Genomic DNA, 20,833 nt, shown 5'->3' with positions numbered 1-20,833 from the left:
TCTCAAGTCTCATCTCCTTCAGCAAGCTGCATGCTGAGTTATCTTTGCTCCCACTGCTCCAGTGACCTCCCTCACCCCCAAATCCTTCCTTTTGGATCAAAGAGATTAGAAAATACAATGAAGCTTTAGGTAGCCAAGCATGCCAATGCCCCTGCATTTTTCCATAGCAGTTTTTTAATCTTGAGGCTACAAGTCCATTAAAGAGTGACAAAGTTAGCCTTTTTCTGTAAACCATTCTTTGCAAAAATGATGGTATTTCTTTAAAGAAGAGGGGCATGTTCTACTGTATTTCTTCCTTCAAAAAGGTAAGAACCTGACCTTCAAGTCAGCCTCAGTGCTGACCTTAGGAAAAATTCAGTTTTCTCACTCCAGTTGTTGATTCAGGTCCCTGTCTTCTGCATGTCATTACCTAAGGTCTTGCTGCCTCTAATTCAGCTGCTGTCCCCATCTCTTTGAAGTGCCCTGTGAGACAGTGAGCCACTAGTGTAGACTGGGCAAGGGAAGCTTTGGCCTCCCGTGAGTTCACAGGTTAGGTTCAAATGTCACTGCACGCCAGCCAATCACCACAGTCTCACTAAGGCACTTTTCCCCTAGTTGAGGATTTTCTACATACTAAAACCAATCCAGGCTTTAACAGCACATATACCAGTAAACATCTACAATACCAACCAAGTTTTATTTGTGATTGGAAGCCAAAGCTCAGACCCAAGAGCAGAAGCAGCCCCTCTCTTTGAGAGCATCCTTGTCTCCTGACTTTCACCATTAGGGAGTGTGTCCTCTTGCACTTCATAAACCTCTTTCTCCTTGCTTCATGGGTGATGGATGGCAAAGGGGGGATTTGGTGTCCCATGGCACAGATTGCCCAAGCATTACCAGTCCTTATTAATTTCCAGTTGGAAATGGAGTGCTTATGGTTGTTATCCCTCCTTTTTGGACTGGCAACCTCAACATTTTCATCTATTAGAGGGCTAAGCACTGTAAGACAAAGACATGTAAGACAAACTAAATTCTCATGAGCAAATCATTCCCCTGAAACAGTTGTATTACCAATTAAATAGAGTTATCATCATCATCTTTTGAGATCTGTATAACAGACTTTGAATTCATGGAGTGCTGCAAGGGTATTTTGACACAACCCAACTGTTTGACTCAGTAGTCCCAATTATAATCACTTCCAAATTTATGGGGGAGCAAAATGATATTTTGTGTCAATTTTTCTCAACATTGATCCTGAGGTTTTGAGGATGTTGGATTTTTTTTAAGTTTAAAAGCTTTACGTTTGACTAAGGAGACTGAAAAAACAACATGGTAATTTGTACATGCAAAATAAATAATAATGATCAATTCAGTCATTTGGTTTTTCCATACAAACATGAAATGCACCTCTGCATCCTCCTTTGAAATTATGTCCCTTCTAGTTTTCAAGTAGTCCAGAACAATGTTCAAATTACTGTGAGAAATGTCTGAGTTTTCTTATCACGTGTAAAAAAATAATGAAATATACCCAAACTATTATTTAATACATCTTCAGCTTTTTCTTGCAGTTTATTATGTCACTAGAAAACCCTCAGTAGAATTCTGAGGTTATTACTTACAGTTGGGACTACACTGGTCTTTGTGCTGCATTATTTATGGGCAAAGTCACTGAAAATGTTTTATTCAGTAGAAAATGTTGCAGCTGGGAAGCTCCTGGAATGAAAGAATGAAGACATTTTTCAACAGTGCTTGCAGCTCAAAAATACAGTAATTAGATGTGTTAAATATCCAATAGGGAATGAAGTTATCCTAACTATGGTGGGCGTGTAAAACTTTAGTTTACAAAACTGCCAGAGTTGGAACTCAAATCAACACATGAGAGAGGTTGTTTGTTTACTATGCTGAACTACTGCAAAGTGGGAAACATGAACAAGCAATAAAAAAAAAAAAAAGCTGATACCATTTGTTTTTGTTTTTAAGAGGTCAAGTTGTACCTTGGGGAGTTTTGAAGGCCAGAATGCAAATGAGTTTAAGTATTTAAAGAAAATAAACAAGATTCTGCTTCTAGTGCTATCCAGCCAGCTTCAGAGAAGTCATAAAAATTAAATAAATTGAAGTAACATTTTGCTAGTTACTACATTTTAGCTTCTGGATGGGTAACCAGTTTGTATTCAGAGCTTTTGCAGCTTCCGTTTCTCAATGAGTATGAAGTTTGGGCCACTTTTCCTAGTCAGTGCCTCATGGCATCCAGAAGCCTTTTTTGAGAAGAAAAGCATAGAAAATGTTGTTAGGCAATGTGCCCTAGGAAGGACTAGTGAATTGTACTCTTTCCCTAGAGAGTCTTGAAGTAGATCTTCATTGTATAACCTCACTTGAAGTTGATGGCATTTGTTATCTGTTTCACTGATTAATTTGGATCAAATAGTTACAATTTTTAAATGAACTTATGAGAACACGAAGTATAAGACTGTGTGTTAATCTCCTTTTCCAGACAAATGGCTACTCCTAATACCTTTGGGAGCTCAGCTTTTCATCTTCTGCCAACAGGCAATATTAGGAGTAGAGAAGTGCAAGTCATAAACTAGTTCTTTGATGCATGTCTTGTTCACACGTGACCCACATTGTAGATGACATTTACATCAAGACAGTCAGCAATTCAAATACCAAAACATTGTGGCAGCAAAGCATAATTTCTATGTTCCTTTAATCTTTAGATCACTGTCTCAAATGCCGCATGAATGAATAATAATTAAGAATAGCTTTTCTTGGTAAATGCCAAAAAACTTTTGAGGTCTCAAGCTATTTCTCATAGGTGCTGATGCTGAGAATTTCATCACTGAGCCGGTATTGCCATTAATGAATTTTATTATTCTTTTAGGACAGAATTAGAGTCCATTGGCAGAGACTAATTTTACTTAGGCTACTGCATGACACTGTAAAGGGAGAGTGTCACCACCTTCTCATGGGCACGGAAAGTTGTGGGAGGGAGATGGGCAAGAGGGGAAACCAAAGGCTTTGTCATGTGAAAGGCTGGTGTCAGGTGGTTTCAGGTTTAGATTTAAACTGCTTCTAAAAGCGTGGAAGCTTGATTAAAATTAGATTGTAAGCATTAGGGGGGAGAGTCTGCATCTTGTGCCTTCTGTAAAATAAGAATCATAGAATCACAGAATGGTTTGTGTTGGAAGGGACCTTAAAGATTATCTAGTACCATCCCCCCCTGCATGGGCAGGGACAGCTCCCATTAGACCAGGTTGCTCAAAGCCCTGACCAACCTGGCCTTGAACATTTCCAGGGACAGGGAATCCACAGCTTCTTTGAGCAACCTGTTCCAGTGTCTCACCAGCCTCACAGTAAATAATTTCTTCCTCATATCTCATCTAAATCTACTCTCTTCCAGTTTGTAATCTTTACCCCTCATCCTGTCACTACATGCCCTTGTAAAAAGTCCCTCCTCAGCTTTCCTGTAGGCCCCCTTCAGGTTAGTGAAAGGCCACCATAAAGTCTCTCCAGAGCCTTTTCTTCTCTAAGCTGAAAAACCCCAACTCTGTCAGCCTCTTTTCATAGAAGAGGTGCTTCAGCCCTCTCATCATCTCCATGGCCCTTCAAAGTCCACCTTACATTCTCCATGTTATAGTTAGTATGTCCTATTTGATAGGTGAGACCCCTGCCTCCAAAAAATGGAGGCATAATAGTAAAGCATGTCTTTCATTACCCTTGTTTTGCCTAGTCATTGTTTTCACATTTTTCCTGAATCATGGTTCACTTGAAGCTAATGTGTCCCCAACGCTTTGAACAGCTCAATACAACAGCGTACAAGTTTTCTGCAAGGGGTTTTTACACAAGAATGCAGTAATTGAAGTAGATATCTCCTTATGCTGAAAAACAGAATGTTCATTAATCTTTCCTTTAACGTGGTTCACACAGATCTTCAAACTGGCTAGCAAGAAGTATTACTAGTTTTTGACACAGTCAACATCTAAGTCTCTTGGCTTACTGTGCCCTGTTCCCTAAGCCTATCTATGAATTAATCCCTGATATCCTGGAAAAAAAGAAATTAAAGCATTGGAAAGCTTTATCTTAATTAGTTATAAATAAAGACTTTAGTGTAAGCAATAACATCAGTTATTTTCTCCTAAAATTTGGTGACTGCTTCTTGCAGAGTTTGGTGCAACAGTCAGGTCTAACATCACACCTAGCCTAAATTAACCTATAACCCAGATCTACAAAGATACTTTGATGCCCAGACCTCTGACCTTAGTGATATTTAATCACCTAAACATGGATTTAGTTATTCCTTTATGGAACTGATCTCCTTTTTTTTCTTTTTTTGTGTACTTTTTAAACATTTTTGACTGACATATATGCTAACAATTCTAAGTCTAGGATTTGGATCTATAGAGAGGGTATGATTAGAGGAAATAAATATTTGGACATGCCGATATGGTGGTTTTTTTCTCAGTTGAAAGGAGATAATTTTTGTAATTCCAAAGTAATTAATTTGTACTAAGCCAGAAAATGAAAGTCATCTGATAATAGGTTGCCAGATTAAGGTGCAAAATACTAAAGAAAATCCACAAATGCTGAAAAATACATGTTTCTGTTAATAATTCACCATGAAATGACTCAATTAATCCTAAGAATAGCCTTATGTTGCATTATATTTGTGTAGCATAAATTTGGTGTTATTCCAGCATTTGAAATGAGGAAAAAAAACTTACCATGCAGACCACGCATAACATTTTTCCCCACAATGCTTCATGATTGATAATCAAAAATAGGCTGCATGGTCACTTCCCTAGAATTTGTCTATGTAAAAACGCCATTTAGGGTATTTTAAAACAATTTTTTCAACCATATCTGCTTTTTTTTAATTTTTAAACAATTTTTATCATTCATTACTTTATTGCTTCAAAATTAGAAATTCAAAGAGATAAAAGAGGGACCACTCGGTGGAAAATTAATCGACTGGATGGCCACACCCAGAGAGTTGTGGTCAATGGTTCAGTGTCTAAGTGGAGGCAAGTGATGAGTGGTCTTCCTCAGGGGTCGGTATTGGGGCCAGTGCTGTTCAACATCTTTGTGGGAGACATGGACAGTAGGATTGAGTGTATCCTCAGCGTTTGCTGATGATACCAAGCTGTGTGGAGTAGTTGACACCCTAGAGGGAAGGGATTTCATCCAGAGGGACCTTCACAGGCTGAAGAGGCGGGCCAGTGCCAACCTCATGAAGATCAACAAGGCCAAGTGCAGGGTCATGCACCTGGTTCGGCACAACCTCAGGCACAAATACAGGCTGAGCGGAGAATGGCTAGAGAGCAGTCCTGAGGAGAAGGACTTAGGGGTGGTAGTAGATGAGAAGCTCAACACGAGCTGCCAGTGTGCACTTGCAGCCCAGAGGGCCAACCACATTCTCGGCTGCATCATAAGAAGTGTGACCAGCAGGGCCAGGGAGGAGATTCTACCCCTCTGCTCTGCTCTGGTGAGACCCCACCTGGAGTACTGTGTAGAGCTCTGGAGGAAAGACCTGGAACTGTTGGAAAGAGTCCAGAGAAGGGCCACCAAGATGATCCAAGGGCTGGAGCACCTCTGCTATGAAGACAGGCTGAGAGAGTTGTGGCTGTTCAGCCTGGAGAAGAGAAGGCTCTGGGGACACCTTATAGAGGCCTTCCGGTACCAGAAGGGGGCCTACAGGAAAACTGGGGAGTGGATTTTCACACGAGAGGGCAGTGATAGGACAAGGGGGAATGGTTTTAAACTGAAAGCGGGAAGATTTAGGTTAGACGTTGGGAAGAAGTTCTTCACCATGAGGATAATAAGGCACTGGAATAGGTTGCCTAGTTAGGTTGTAGAAGCCGCCTTCCTTGAGGTGTTTAAGGCCAGGTTGGATGAGGCTTTGTGCAGCCTGGTTGAGTGTGAGGTGTCCCTGCTCATAACAGGGAAGTTGGAACCTGATGATCTTTAAAGTCCCTTCCAACCTTAACTATTTTATGATTCTATAACAGATGTTCTAAGATGTGGGATTATAATTCCCTTACTCATGTTAGAAGTGTGCTTTGCTTTGCAAGTGGTTCAACTGAGATCAGTGAAACTATTTCAAAATTGAATTCCCATTCAGAATTGATAACGATATCAGAATCTGGGCATCAAAGGATACCCCATATGTTTTAATCAGCTTGACAAATATTTTTTCCTCATTTTAAGTTTTGGTGCAGCAACTGTGTGCTGCAACTGGGTGACATAGTGAGGCTGGTGATCTGTGTCTCCACTAAATGTATTTGTCTGAACAGAGCGAGTTGTTTAACCCAGGAATTAAGGTGCATCAAACAATATGTAACATACAAAGCAGGCTGGAGGCAAAGTACATATAAAAATAATTTCTTCTGAAAAGGAACCTCAATGGCTTAATATTTTTATTTGTTCTGCCAGGGTTTGTCATTTCTCTTTGTTTTGCTGTACCTTAGGTACTAGGTTGTTGATGTCATACCAGTAGTTTGCAGAGCTGCAGGTTATAAAAATCAGTTTCTGAAGGAGGTCATATAGTGATCCCATTTGACATGTTTATGTGAAGGGATGAAGTCCCTGGTGTGGTAGGTCTTTCTCATTTTTGCAGCTTGCCTACACGGCAGCATATACACATGTACACCTCAAAGGCTACAAAATTTCTTTCTCCCTCCTCAGCATAGGGTCAGGTGAACTAAAACTTGAGGCTTACTGCTGACAACAGCTTTTAGTGCATCTGTAGAGTTTACACTCATCTTGCCCTTGTCCTCTTGCCATCACTTTCTCAGCATAGACCAGCTCCTGCAACTGTGAAACGATGCAGAGCAGGGCAGCTGAGAGGCAACCTGTGTCTTAGGGTAGCACACCTAACAGTAAAGGAGTGCAGACTGTAGTTAATACCAGACTTGGCAGCTACAGCATTCCTTCCTGAAAGCATCGACATCATTCTCTTCACTGTTATTCCCTGCTAGTGATGCATTTTTATATGATGGCACTCTTGCTTTCTTCTCAGATTGTAGTCTCAGGTTTTGCTTCTCATGCCTGATTATAGTACACTTCTGGAGTAACAGCTCATGTCTTGTATTGGTTTGCCATTCTGAAAATAGCAAGGTTGCTTTCCTAACCAGTAGATATACAGAACAACTCTCTTTTGTTTCTAGCTGCAGTTTCGTGGCAGTACCTATAACACTTAGCAATAATTTTTCAGAAAAATGCCTAGTTGCTTGTTCTATTAGAAATTATATGGCTTTACAGAGTCTTGCAAATTAATGATTGCCATTTGACTAGGTGTTGTTGCTAGAAATTAGAGACTCAGTAAATATTTTGTATACTTTTCTAGCAATGTGTATGACAAACAACATAGCAACTACAGGACATTACAGTACGTGTCCTGTGACAGTTCATTGAACTACTGAGCACTGCCAGGAGATACAGAACTGTACTGGCAGCAGCAGTAGCTGTAACACAGAATGGATGACTATAGTATGTTGCATTTATCTAGTGCCTTTCATCAGTGATGCTTTTGAGAGATTGAAAGAACGTCAATGCAACACTAATACACCTACTTCTACACCACACTTTTGTCTAATGGTGAAACAGAGATAGATTCTCACCAAGGCTCATCACTGTCTACCAGAGCACCTTTCTGCAGAGCTCTGCCCCAGCCTGGCTTTTTGCAGGGTGTTATTCCCCCCAGGTAAAGGGCTTTGCAATTCTCCTTGCTGAATTTCACACCACTCCAAAACCTTTCTATGGTTCCTGCAGCCTTTCTAAGTCCATCTGAATGTCAGTCTGTCCTTGAGCAATTGTCTTTGTCCCCAGTGTCATGTCATCTGCAATCTTGACGAGACACTGCTTACCTCCTCTAGTAAAGGTTAGACCTCTGTGTTAGACCTCTTACCAGACTCCAGGTGAGCTTCCCTGTGAGCTTGATTATTCAAGCAGGAATTTATCCATCTGGTTTCCCACACAGACAGCCCTAATGACCTAATTTTAATACAATAATATTGCGGGAGACAGTATTGAAAGTCTTGCTAAAATTAAGGTAAACTACATCAATTTCTCTAGTCTGATCCACAAAAACAAGTCATTGTACCGTAGAAAGCAATCAAACTGGTCAGGCATCACTTACCTTTGGTAAGTCAGTATTTACTGCTCCCAGTCAGCTTATTCTCCTTCATGTGCTCAGAAATGTGCTCTGAGAGGACACACTCCATGATGTTGGATGACCAGCCTTAATTCCATGAATCATCTTTTTAATCTTTTTTTTTTTTAATGTAGTCTGGGCATTTCCTTTCTCCAGTGGTCAGGAGTCATCTCCAATCTCCTTCACCTTTTGAAAATTAAAGCAAGCAACCTTGCAAGGATGTTGGTCTGCTCTCTCAGCACACTTCAGTGTAGCTTGGCAGGTCCCATGGACTTCCATGGGTCTAGTGCTCTCCGTCAGCCCTTGCCTTGTCTGGTTGGGATTTACCTGACCACCTGCTGCTGGTTGTTCATTGCCTCCTTGAATCCTGCCTCTAGTCGGTCACAGGGACCTGTGAGACCTTTTTGGGGAAGAGTGAGGCAAAGGAGACACTGAGCACCTTAGCCTTATCTATGTTTGCTGTCCACCTCAACAAGCCCACACTTTTCTTTTTCAGCCTTTTAGTTCTTCAAAAGCTGTTGTTACCCTTGAAGGCCCTCAAGAGCATCTACTCGAGCTGAACATTGGCTTTCATAATGTGATCCAGAGTTGCCAGGAAGTGTTTCAAGATTCCTACTTTGTAGCCTGTCTGTGCTTCCACCTTCTGGATATTGTTTGATGAGATTAAGGCCTGTTTTAAATTCTTGCATTTTGTTATTAATTTTGAATTGTAACAGATGATTGAATTGCTTTCCCTAGAGAAACCTACCTGGTGGCTATGTCTAATCTTCAAGGCTGATCTTTAAAATTTTATCAATTATGTCAATTTATAAACCTAAGTACAACATCATAGTAGTTTATTTTCATAATTCCCCTGATTAACACTAAAGTCTTTTAAAAATATTTACTGTTTCCTTTCACACACTGGCTTTAAATGAGGTTTCATGTTTTTGCTGACAGCTCAGCCATTTCATATTTAATCTCATAGGTGTTTATCTGGACTTGATAATTAACTTTTCCATTATAAGTTTCCTGCATTACTTAGTCTCCTGATACCTTGGTCTACTACCATCTCACATTTTTCTTCCTAGAAAAGGCCATGTCTCAGTCCTCTAGTAGAAGACCAATATACTTGGTTTCAGGAAAGGCTTCATCAAACAGCTCACCTTTGATGATCCCATGTGTGTACTGATTCTTTCCAGGTTCCCTGCTGCTTATTTTCTTAAAAAATGCCATCTCGTTTGAAAAAAAAAAAAAAAAAAAAAAAGGAAGGATTGTGGAAATTTTTAATACCATTAGTTATTTGCTCTTCAAAATTAAATTTTTTGCCTTTCTTGTATTTGCTATATATTATCTGCTTAGATTTGAGCTCTTGTTCAATTTTTTCTAAGCCCATATGTATGAATTTCAAAGGATTACTTTTTGACTCAACTAACCTCTTGCCATTGAGCTCCACTGATTTCTTTTTTTCCTGCTTTCTGTTGTGTTCAGAGGCATACATATCCCTTGAGATGTGATTACTGTTTTCTTCAGTGCCGTTCCTCGAATACCTAATAATTCCTTTATTTCTCCCCATTAGGACTATTTTCACCAGCCTCTATACGTACATGTTTCACAGACACAGCTTGGGAGTTTAACAGGTTTCCTACATTTGTGCTTGCATTTTTGGTGTCTGCAATTAGCTTTTCTAATTAGCTATTGCCTGCTTTAGGACAGCACTCAGCCCTTTGTTTTATCCTTAGGTGTCATCCACTACGTTTGTCCAGTTTATACAAAGTTAACTTGTGCCAGGAAAGCTGTAATGGGTTTTAGGCGGTAGACATGTTGCAGTAGTTACTTTGAAACTTTAATGAATGTCATTAAAGAACTGAAGGAACAGGAGACCAGTTCTATAGGACAGAAAAATAAAGTCTAGGAGGTAAGGAGACTTTACAGTGTTCTATTAGAATTTTTTAAGTCCAAAGCAGAGTTGACAAAACCACATTTAGGGTGCTTTAGAAGCTTCTAAACAGGTTAATTTTTTTTTATTTTTTTTTTTTTTTTGCTTATAAGAGATGAAGAAGACTTGAAAAGCAGAACAAATATATTAGACTAAATAACACAAACTGTGGTGAAAAGGCAGTTAATAAAATCACAACTGAATTCTTGCTGTTGCTGAAAATAATGTAGGATGTGACCTGTGTGATGGGTGCACGGTACAGTGCAGGAATGCCACCAAAAAGCTTCTCCTCACTGTGTAGCCCAGGAGCACATACAAGTGCTCAGCCCGTGTGCTTTGAGTTAGATGTGTGGTATTCTGGTGCTAATGCTCCTGCTCCCCAGCAGTGGGGTGTATGGTGGCACCCTACTCTACTGGGCAGTTACTAAACTTCTGTTGAACATTCTGTGTATGGTTGGAGGTACTGCAATGCTGCGGCCCCTCCTTTGCCCTTGCTCAAAGGAGTTTGGCATTTCACAGGATCCTCTTACTCCTTCTGTCATTGCCTTTTTCATCCATTTTCTTTTTTCCACCTCTTCCTTTCACTTCATGTTCCTGCTTGTGTCTTAAACCACTAACAATTTTTCAGTCTCACTTGGCCTTTGAAGAAAAAAAGAAAAAACCCAAACAACAAAAGAAACTGGTTTGTGTTGCCCTTTGCTTGCCTGCAGCTCCTCCCTCTTGAAAATGTGGCTTCAAGTCTTCTGTGTCTCTTTTCTTCACCAACAATCAAGGTCTCTCCAGGATCTCTCAAGGCAGACGGATATTCCTTATGGCACTGTCTTGGACTCTGCAGTCTATGAGCACGTCCGAGTGAAAGGGATGAATCCTTTTGAGAGGGACAGCATGTATTCCCAAATGTGGCGGATGATTAACAGAAGCAACGGCTCAGAGAACAATGTCTTGGAATCAACCGCAGGAATTCAGAAGGTAGTGGTATGACTTACTTTTTGCTTCCCACTGGAGATGCTCTGCTGTAACACCACGCTTGCTTAGTTGTTGCTTTTAACTATGAGTGGTGCATTTGCTCCCAGGTAATATTCATGCCTGGTACAATTTCTGCAAGCCTGTTGCATTGACATAGAAGATTGAGAATTCTCACCCATGTAACTTGTTTTCAATGACATTTTAAAATCTAAGTACAGAGAGTTTTGTTCTGAAAAATGGGACTAGAATCAGTGGACTTACAACCTCAGAAGACATAACTATGTAGTGTATGAAGTGCTTAAAGCACCTGGGGTACAAGACATTAACTACATTGACTAAGCATTGGTTGACATTGATTAACATTGGTTTTGTAGACTCCTGACAATATTTTGGCTTTCAGTTGTAGCTCTGGATCATGTGTTTTGAGAGAGGCAGGCAGCAAAAGGTGATCTGGCTTTAAAGAAGAGTCTCATACACACCTTCTGTAGCATGTTTAGCAGTAGGAAAATACTTTTGGAGCAGGAGTCAATTTTTGTAGACACATTTGTGAATGCAATTGTTCCCTTGCATGTTTTTCATTGACAGCTACAGCTTTTGTAAGAACACTGTTCCATGAGAGTGAATATGGGTTAATGAGTGACTGTACACAAACTTCTTCCCTACCATTGTATCTTCCTATTCAGAGATTTAAATCAAATCTGAGTAGTATCATGTTTTATGTATTTTACTTTAAACTTCAAAATGTGAAGATTGATTAGAGCAAATATCCATGGGGTTGTGTGTTCACTTGTTTTAAGCTTAGTTTAGACTTCTAAAAATCCAAACAAACTGCCTTTTGTCTCCAACAAAATCTATTGTCAGGAAAGCTTGTAATTTCTGGTGTTTTAACACTAAGATAGAAAAGAGTATGTTAAAAAGAATGATGAAATCACTGGTGACCTCTTGACAACAAAAGACCTACAAAATAACAAAGATTCTTTGGAGTTTTGAAAATCACTAATCCACCCTCTGTATAACTGAGATCATATTTTCTTCCCAGAAGGACTAAACAGAATGAAAGAAGAGGCAGGAGAGGCTCTCAGGAACTGTGCTTTTGAAACCCCTTTAGATAAAGTCATAAACTGAAAAAGCAAGGGGAAAAAAGACAGTCTGAAGATCTATTGGCTAGAGGAAATAGCTTTTTTTTTGAGAAAATATATTTTAGCTCAATTTGTAAGGGGGCTGATAAAGCTGGGGTTTGCCTTTTTTCTAAAAAATAGGTGCCTTCCTTCTAGTTTGCTCTCCCAAGTTATACTAAGGGTTTCAGAATAATAAAAAAACAGAGCTCCTCAAACACAGCTGTGTTGACTAATGGCTTTTAGCTGAAAAAAAAAAAAAAAAACAACTGGTTGTATCATGCTGGCAGGCAATTCCAGATTACAGTTTTTTATTTCTCATTCCTAGAAACATGGCAATTGCTGTTCTAAAACCTACAAAACCAGCAATATCCGAGTTCTTTAATTTCCCATGCCTCTGCTTCCCAGGAATAAGTGCTTTCAAATTATGATATTGAAAAACCAAGTCGTGGCATGTGAACAAGCCACCTGCCCTCCAATTTTAAAATATCAGAGGGCTTAGCTATTATTCGAATGAACATTAACATCCCTCTCTGTGTGTGCAGTTTCTCCCCTTCTTTCACCTTACACAAAGAAATAACACAGAAAAAGATTGTTTACCAGTTGTTGTTCACATATAAGCTCTTGGGAGTTTGTATTTGGCCTGCTCAGGAAGAAAGCTGGATGAAGAATATGATGTTAAAAGCTAGTCTTAGGCAATGAAAATTAGTATTTAAAAAGGTAGCTGATAAGAGGCAGAGATTGAAATCTCTGTAACATTCTTTAAAAAAATTGAAACATTTCAGAGAAAATAATTCATGGGTCCCCTTGGCCTATTTATATACTTCGTAATGTTCTTCAGGGTCTTGAACAAATTTAACTGGCCACATCAGAGCTATTAACTCAACCAGATTATAACTCTGGACAAGCTAAGGCAACAGGTCTCCCTCTGTGCTCCGTTTTGTTTCTACCATTAATCAGCACTAAAGCATGACTGAACAGCAGTTTGTTCAAGCTCTTTGAGGCTGCTACCTCAGCACGTTTCTGGAGTGCCAAGTGGGGGCTGAGACTTAACGAGGGCTTCCAAAAGGGAAAGGGATTTCCACTATTCTGCTTAATGACCATGAAGGGACTGTGGTGGGGAGGAACCAACATGGGAGAGAGGTGTGCAGGAAGGATGTTATGGATGCAGTGAACGTGGTCTTCTTTAACAACACTCCCTGCTACATCATCTGAGGTTAAATGGGGCTTGCAAGCATCCATTACAGAAGAGGCTTTGCCGAACATTTTTTTATATATTAGAAGTCCTTAGCCTTGTCTTGCTTTTATTCTGCAAGTTATAGTGGAGCTGGCACTCTTTTTATTTTGAAGAAAGCAGCAGTTTAATACCAATGTATATATAAACAGGGGGAAGGGAAGGAGCATGAGCCACTGATATTGCACGATCCCGCTCACTCATCAGGATTGCATGGTTGCTGTACCAGTGACTTCATGGGGAATGGCACCTGTATGAGTGAAAATACAATGCAGCCAAATTACAATGATTGTGTAGTCTCATTTTGCATCAGGCAATCTACCCCTTTGACTTGCTTTTCCTGGCAGGAGGGCAGTTCGGGCAAGAGAAATAAGATGGGAAGATCATGCTGTTGTAAGTTTTCAGGTTTTGATATTTATTGGTCCTGTTCTTCTCATAAATCAGGTACATACATATCACTGTGTGTGCTCCTATTCCGTCCGTAGTGAGCAGCTATATACCATGAGGTCTGGTTAGAGAGCAGCTGTGTAAATTTATTTACCCTGAAGAGAGAGCAGAGTTTTAAGTACCTCAAACAGGAGACAGCCTGAAAAGTGCAGGCAGTTTAGATACTTTCTGCCACTTACTGTCTCTTCCTTTCTCAAAAGGCAACATAAAGCAGTTGCAGATCTGAGCTGAAGGTAGGGAAGCATTCAGTTATTTGTCTTCCTGCTCTGTCAAATCAAAATGGATGGGGAGGTAGCTGTATTTCTATATATGCTTGGGTTATTCTGGAGAATATTAGCTGTTTTCTTCCTTTTTTCTTTATTATTCCTAAGTGTTTAATGTATCTCAAGTTGATTTTCTGGGAGTTTTTGCATAGATTATGAAATATGCATCTCATTCTGTCAAAGGAATCTCTGTTTTCACAGAAGTTATTTATTCGGAGAGGATTTACAGAGGCCTAAGTCATGCCTGCTTAAACATTCATTGAGGACTCCAAGAAAAATCATTTAGGCTTAAACATATCACATTACATACCCCTTTATGTCTTCTTAAAAAGCACATTACCCTGCTTAATCCTTTACAAGCACCACAGGCTTTCCTATCCTTGGAACTATTCCTATTTAAAATATAATGAAGCTCTTTCATTGTTCCCCGTCTGCTTTTTCTTCCCTAGAGTATAATAGTGCCTAATGCCCTATCCTACCCACCTTTTTCCTCTGAACATGATACCATAGCCTACAGCATCTACATTTCTCTCAGCGCTACAAAGTGGAAATTTCCTTTCCCAGGCTGCATAGGCAGAATCTGAATGTGTTTGAAACCTCTATCTATTTAACTCTATCTGCGAAATATTCCACCAGTAGGAAACTCGTGAATGACTGTCAGGTGAAATAATACTTCTGGATGGTGCATTGAAAAAAACCTCCTCTTAGGCTCTCATAGTATTTCCTCTTCAATTTCCACACAGTATCAAAAGGAATTTTGTCTTGAGATTTTTATTTTCTTGTGATCCTACTTGCACTGCCAGTGGAAACATGCTAGCAACTGTTGATCCCATTTGTTTTCCCTGGACACCGTGAATGGCACTTTTACCTACCTGGCAATACCGTAATAATTTTAAAACTACCTATGAAGAGACAGTAACAAACCTGTGCTAAGGTGATTTGTCTGAGGAAGAAAGGGATAATAATGATTTGTGATTCTCTGCTAGAACAAATTGTTAATAAGTAGACCTAGTTACTGTTAATTTGTTTCAGCAGCAGCAACAGCATAAAGATTTTTACTGATGGGCCAAAAAACTCCTGATTTAACTAATTATCTTGATTTACTCACAAATTTGCCATTGCAATTGTAGTTCAGCTGGCAGAGACACTGACCACACCACAAAAAGATCTAGTTAATAAATGCAAGTCCATAAGTCTTTATTGTGAACATTTCTGACCATGGAGTTGGCCAATAAAAAGACATTGAAAACAAGATAGAACCGAGATACTGTAACTGTACTGTGATTCAGCAGTGGCTAGGAAAGGGGTAGGAAGCAAAAAAGACAAAAGCATATAAAAATATTGAGACTGTACTCCAGTACTCCTACATATATCTTAATTCACTGCAAGGATCAGCTATGCTATGCAACTGTTGGTTAGCAAACTAATTATCAATCCAGACACCGGTTCCCTTTTGCCTCCAGAGATGATGCTTTTTGGGCAGATGAGTTTTTCTGTTCTGCACTACAAATAATAAGGCTCAGGAGTACCCTTAAGACCTTGATGTGTTCAGCCCCACAGCTGAAGATGCAATTTAACTAATTTGGAATTATTGTCTTCTGCATAGTCCCTGACTTGGACCTGACAGGTGCCTGAGGGTCCCAAATGCACCTGCTGTCCTCCCTTTGTATTATGCTGGGGGTCTGGCTTAATCTTATTTATCATGTAGCATCCTTTTCCTGGAAAGCAAGTCTCAACATAAAACCTGAGCCAGATTCACCAGTGAAGTGTCATTAATACTGACAGGAGGAATGCCTCATCCACTGACACTAGCATGTTTCATGCCTCATAGCTTGTCAACATGTCAGTTTATGGGGGCAGGGGAGTGGGATATATTACTCTGCAAAGCATATTTCTCATAGGCTTGTGACATATTTTCCTCAGTTTCCAAGAGTCAAAACAGTAATAGGACTGGAGAAAGATTCCCCCCTGCCCCTCCCCCCAATGTAACCCTGTGTATCTTTACTTCCCTAACTAGAGCTTAAACAAACTAGCAGCAGTTGACCAGAAAGCACTACAAAAACGGTGTGGTATTATTTTCAGGAATTATCTAAAGGCTAATAGTTATCTGCATTAGCTTATGAAGTCAGTGTGTTTTGGATATATAATAAATGACCTGGTAATTGAGTGTGAAGAAGATTCTGTCCATAGCTTTAAAAATGAAATGTAAAACTTTTTCTCCTGCCTCATTTTCTCAGAATTCAAAGTAGGCTCAGCTAAAGGCTTCCTCTCCCTCAGGAACGCTCCTAAGCATGTACTAAAGTTTGATCTAACTTTGACTTTCTAGGGAGTTTTCAATGGTTTTTATCTTGAGTAGAACACCTGTAAAAGTTATTGTATGCAGAGTTTGCCTTTATTCACATGAAAATGTAAGTCAAAATTTGAGTCAGCCTACACATCAAGGAATGGATCTACACGGACATGTGTTCATTCAACAACTAATCAAGCCAGCTAGTGCCATATTCCTTTTATCTCCAGTTTCCTGAAAATTTATCTGAGTTCATCTTGTTTGACTTACATGCTCCCAAATATACTTTCCCCTTTGTGCACTCACTGGAATGCCATCCAAGTTGCTCAGTGCTGCTGTTTAAAGGTCAGTTTGCCTGGTCAGTGCCCAGTCACTTTAACAGCCTCAGATGTCACGTACTGATGTCCTGCTGTGGTGCCATGGCTTTCTACCTTCCATGACTGTCTTTGCTTGCCCTCTCTCATATCTCTCTCTTATTTTGAAGAATTTTCCAGATCTGTTCTCTAATCTTTGTGGGCCATCCTACTTCCACAACCATCGTCTTTTCTGTCTGTAGCTCATCCCTGAGCATTCTCAAGTCTAAATGAATTCATCTGGTGGCTCCAGGGAGATAAATTGCAGTTTTGCTTCTCTTACACTAAACTGAGCTTCTTTTATCCAAAATAAAATGTGTGTTTTCCTCTACAGTCTTTTCATGTCTGACCACTAATTTAGTTGAATGTAAAACCTACAGTACCTGACCTTGCCATTTTCATTTTCTTTCCTGTGGCTTTCTGTTGCTTAAGCTTGTGTGTCTATTTAAGTTTGCCAGTTCACCTTCAATAACATGTCTATGATTGACCCATATGACCTCCAGTCCATTGCTTCAGTAATTTTCAGTGTTATTTTCTCTGGCCTCCACAAAGGACTCTTTCTGCATTTAATTCTATGGAAAATGCTTCTGTGGGGGGTGGCACGGGGCAGAAATTGTCTCGGTTGTCTTGAGTTTCAAGGCCCTTCATGGTCAATTCTGACTCTCCCTGTAGCTTTTTCATTTCTGAATTGGAAATCATTCATGTGAGCTTCCAGTGCAACTCCCTCAAGACAGTAGTCTTGTCTTTTCTTCAAACTCCTTATCACTCTCCTTTGTTATTACACTAACTAAAACCTTGACAACTCAGTCTCTGGTGTGCTACGATCATTACCCGTCAACTGAGCAGCACTGTTTTGTTGTTTCTTGATGCACTTTCCCTTCATTTGGCTATAAGAGACAAGAGAAAAAACTCACACTATACTCATCTAAATACCATCATAGATGTGAAAGGGTGAAATCAAGGAACTACTATAACCCAGAATGAACAAAATTAATGAACACAGCTATTATCAGAGGAAGAGTATCTCTCAGAAAATAGCCTCTCTGTGTCTGACCTTTCAGCCTTTATCCTTAAATGAGAGCTACAGCCTAACTTCAAAAGATGAGCGTGGGAGCTAAAGTTCATACCAGTCTGACACAGTATAAGAAAAAAAAAAAAAATTGAGCAATCAGTCCTTATTATCTCTCATTTTCTTCATCTTCAATGGTGCCAGCTACCTATTTCTCTCTAATTGTCTCAGTGATTAACATGATTGCATTAATCTCAGAGACATTTTTCTAATCTTGAAGTTTTCTGCTTGTTTTCAGAGAAGGCTTGTTTGCGTGAAAGCTTGGTTATTTAGGGGTCCCCCCTTCTCTTCAAAGGTAATTCTGTCTTAAAACCTTGCTCAGCTTAGATCCTTAAACTGTCATGGCTACAAATATACTCCCATCATGTGTAACTTTAGGTGCCTAATTTAGGTGCTCAAGTTTCTTTCCTAGCTATTGTAGACAGTTTTCTTCTCTAGAAAGTGGTTGACATTTCCAAAGTTGGGAATCTATTTTTCTTCATGGCTTATTTTGTATAGTACCTATCAAAATAATCATAGAATCGTAGAATAGTTAAGGTTGGAAGGGACTTTAAAGATCATCAGGTTCCAACTTCCCTGTTATGAGCAGGGACACCTCACACTCAACCAGGCTGCACAAAGCCTCATCCAACCTGGCCTTAAACACCTCAAGGAAGGCGGCTTCTACAACCTAACTAGGCAACCTATTCCAGTGCCTTATTATCCTCATGGTGAAGAACTTCTTCCCAACGTCTAACCTGAATCTTCCCGCTTTCAGTTTAAAACCATTCCCCCTTGTCCTATCACTGCCCTCTCATGTGAAAATCCCCTCCCCAGTTTTCCTGTAGGCCCCCTTCTGGTACCGGAAGGCCTCTATAAGGTGTCCCCAGAGCCTTCTCTTCTCCAGGCTGAACAGCCACAACTCTCTCAGCCTGTCTTCATAGCAGAGGTGCTCCAGCCCTTGGATCATCTTGGTGGCCCTTCTCTGGACTCTTTCCAACAGTTCCAGGTCTTTCCTCCAGAGCTCTACACAGTACTCCAGGTGGGGTCTCACCAGAGCAGAGCAGAGGGGTAGAATCTCCTCCCTGGCCCTGCTGGTCACACTTCTTATGATGCAGCCGAGAATGTGGTTGGCCCTCTGGGCTGCAAGTGCACACTGGCAGCTCGTGTTGAGCTTCTCATCTACTACTGTCTACTATTCTCCAGTTTGTCAAAGTCCCTCTGGATGAAATCCCTTCCCTCTAGGGTGTCAACTACTCCACACAGCTTGGTATCATCAGCAAACGCTGAGGATACACTCAATCCTACTGTCCATGTCTCCAACAAAGATGTTGAACAGCACTGGCCCCAATACCGACCCCTGAGGAAGACCACTCATCACTTGCCTCCACTTAGACACTGAACCATTGACCACAACTCTCTGGGTGTGGCCATCCAGCCAATAAGATCATATTCCATGACTAGAACTGGCAATAAAAATAAATAGCAAAATATACTCTGAGGAGTTAATTTTGCTTGAGTTCTGTAGAATGGCATTTTGCAGAGAGCTGAGTCCAGACTCTTCAGCTGGAGAAAGGATGTCTGACAGCCCCTTGAGGAGTGACCATGGAATGTGTAGTGTCCCCACGCTTCATCCTGATGGCCCAATACAAAGCCAAGTACTTCACACCTTAGCCTGTTTCTAACCTTGAAGTCATCTTTTTATGTGGCAAAACAGTCCAGAAAGGAAAATTGATTCCTTTGTTGATGCAGACTTCCCTTGGGATTTCTTTTGTGTCAAAGTGCACTGATTAGGGTGGCATCATGACACAAACACCTTGAGAGCATCCCTGTCCTAGCAGTAAGAGGCCAGCTCTGTAGAAGTGTGCGAGTAGCTGCTGCTATAAAGGCACATGTTGTATTGCTAGGCATTTGGTCAAAACAACCCTCATGCTTACACAAAAAGTAGAATTAATTTTGTGTTAAGTAGCTCTCAGCCTCTACCTATAGAGATAAAAAATGTGTTTCCCTTTCCCCCTCCTTAATTTCTGGAGAACTTTTCCTATTTCTGATAGGTGGGGAAGGTAGAACCGCAACACCACACTCTTGACAGCAACTATAGCTCAACCACAACATGCAGAGTAACTGCTTGTGGCTACCTGTATTAGAAGTAAATAGCTGGCAGGGCTTAGTTCATCCCCCTTCTATCTCCTTGTGCCTTTTTCTGGTAGTGTGCAACTCTGGGATTTGCTGCCACAGTAGTATGCATCCCCATTTGTTTCCACAGCCGTATCACATCTGAATACCATAATCCCAAGCTTCAAATATGAGAGACTTTGAATTTCTGAATAACTAAGCAGCATGAGTGCTCATTTGCACTGGCAAGTGATTAATTGTAGAAAGACCAAGCTCCCTCCTGAAGCTGGGATTTTCGGAGATGGGAGAATTTGGAAGGGAGCAGAGAGGAAGAAAACTGACAACTAGAAGTAATTTAAGAAAAAGAGTGCATTTTCATTGGTTGTACAAGCTGAGCATGAGTATGTCAGGATAATGCTCAAAGGAAAGTTTTTTGCTAGGTTTAGTGTTACTGAAGTTTTCTTAGCTGGCCACACTCAGTATTAGGGAAGCACCGGTTAGAAAGGGTGGCATAAAGAGAAAAGGCTGCTGAACCCACCCCTACAAACAAATGGCTTCATTTGTGCATATTTGGGTCTAGCAGAGCAATGCTATTTTTAGATTCCATAGTAAAAGTTTTCTGAGTATTTACTATATGATGCCTGCATTTATTATGCATTAGCACAGGAGACGTCTGAAAGAGAAACAGCTCTCATGGGTGCTGTTACAAACCATCTCCTGAGTAAAATACAGGTTTTGGTAAAGAGTGTAGAACAGGAAATGTCTTTATGGATATATTTGCAGCAAAATGGAAGTTCTGTTGAATGTTACTCTTAATTAAAACTAAAACAAGATTATGCCCTCCCTTCTGTTTATCAGCTGCAGAGGCTAGGAAGGTTTTGGGAGAGGAAGATTCTTTGGGGCAGAAAGGTACCAAGAGGGCAGTTTTGTAGTGTCAGTTGTCATTTGGGCACCGCTGCTAGAGT

At 40.3% G+C, this 20,833-nt stretch overlaps 1 protein-coding gene across 3 annotated transcripts in view; it reads left to right on the top strand.

The window, feature by feature from the left end:
• Nucleotides 1-20,833, top strand: part of GRID2 (glutamate ionotropic receptor delta type subunit 2) — a 736,483-nt gene that overhangs the window by 632,154 nt on the left and 83,496 nt on the right. For all 3 annotated transcript variants that reach the window (XR_007889412.1, XM_051618647.1, XM_051618648.1), the window contains exon 13: nt 10,814-11,009. Coding sequence is in view for 2 of the 3 variants with exons in the window: in XM_051618647.1 (XP_051474607.1) it covers nt 10,814-11,009 (196 nt within the window). In the remaining variant the exon portion in view is untranslated. The remainder of the gene's footprint in view (nt 1-10,813; nt 11,010-20,833) is intronic.

This window comes from Apus apus, chromosome 4 (assembly GCF_020740795.1).
Source record: "Apus apus isolate bApuApu2 chromosome 4, bApuApu2.pri.cur, whole genome shotgun sequence".
In the NCBI taxonomy this organism is placed as follows: domain Eukaryota; kingdom Metazoa; phylum Chordata; class Aves; order Apodiformes; family Apodidae; genus Apus; species Apus apus.
Note: the sequence above shows the minus strand (reverse complement) of the source record. Positions and strands in the feature narration are given on the sequence as shown.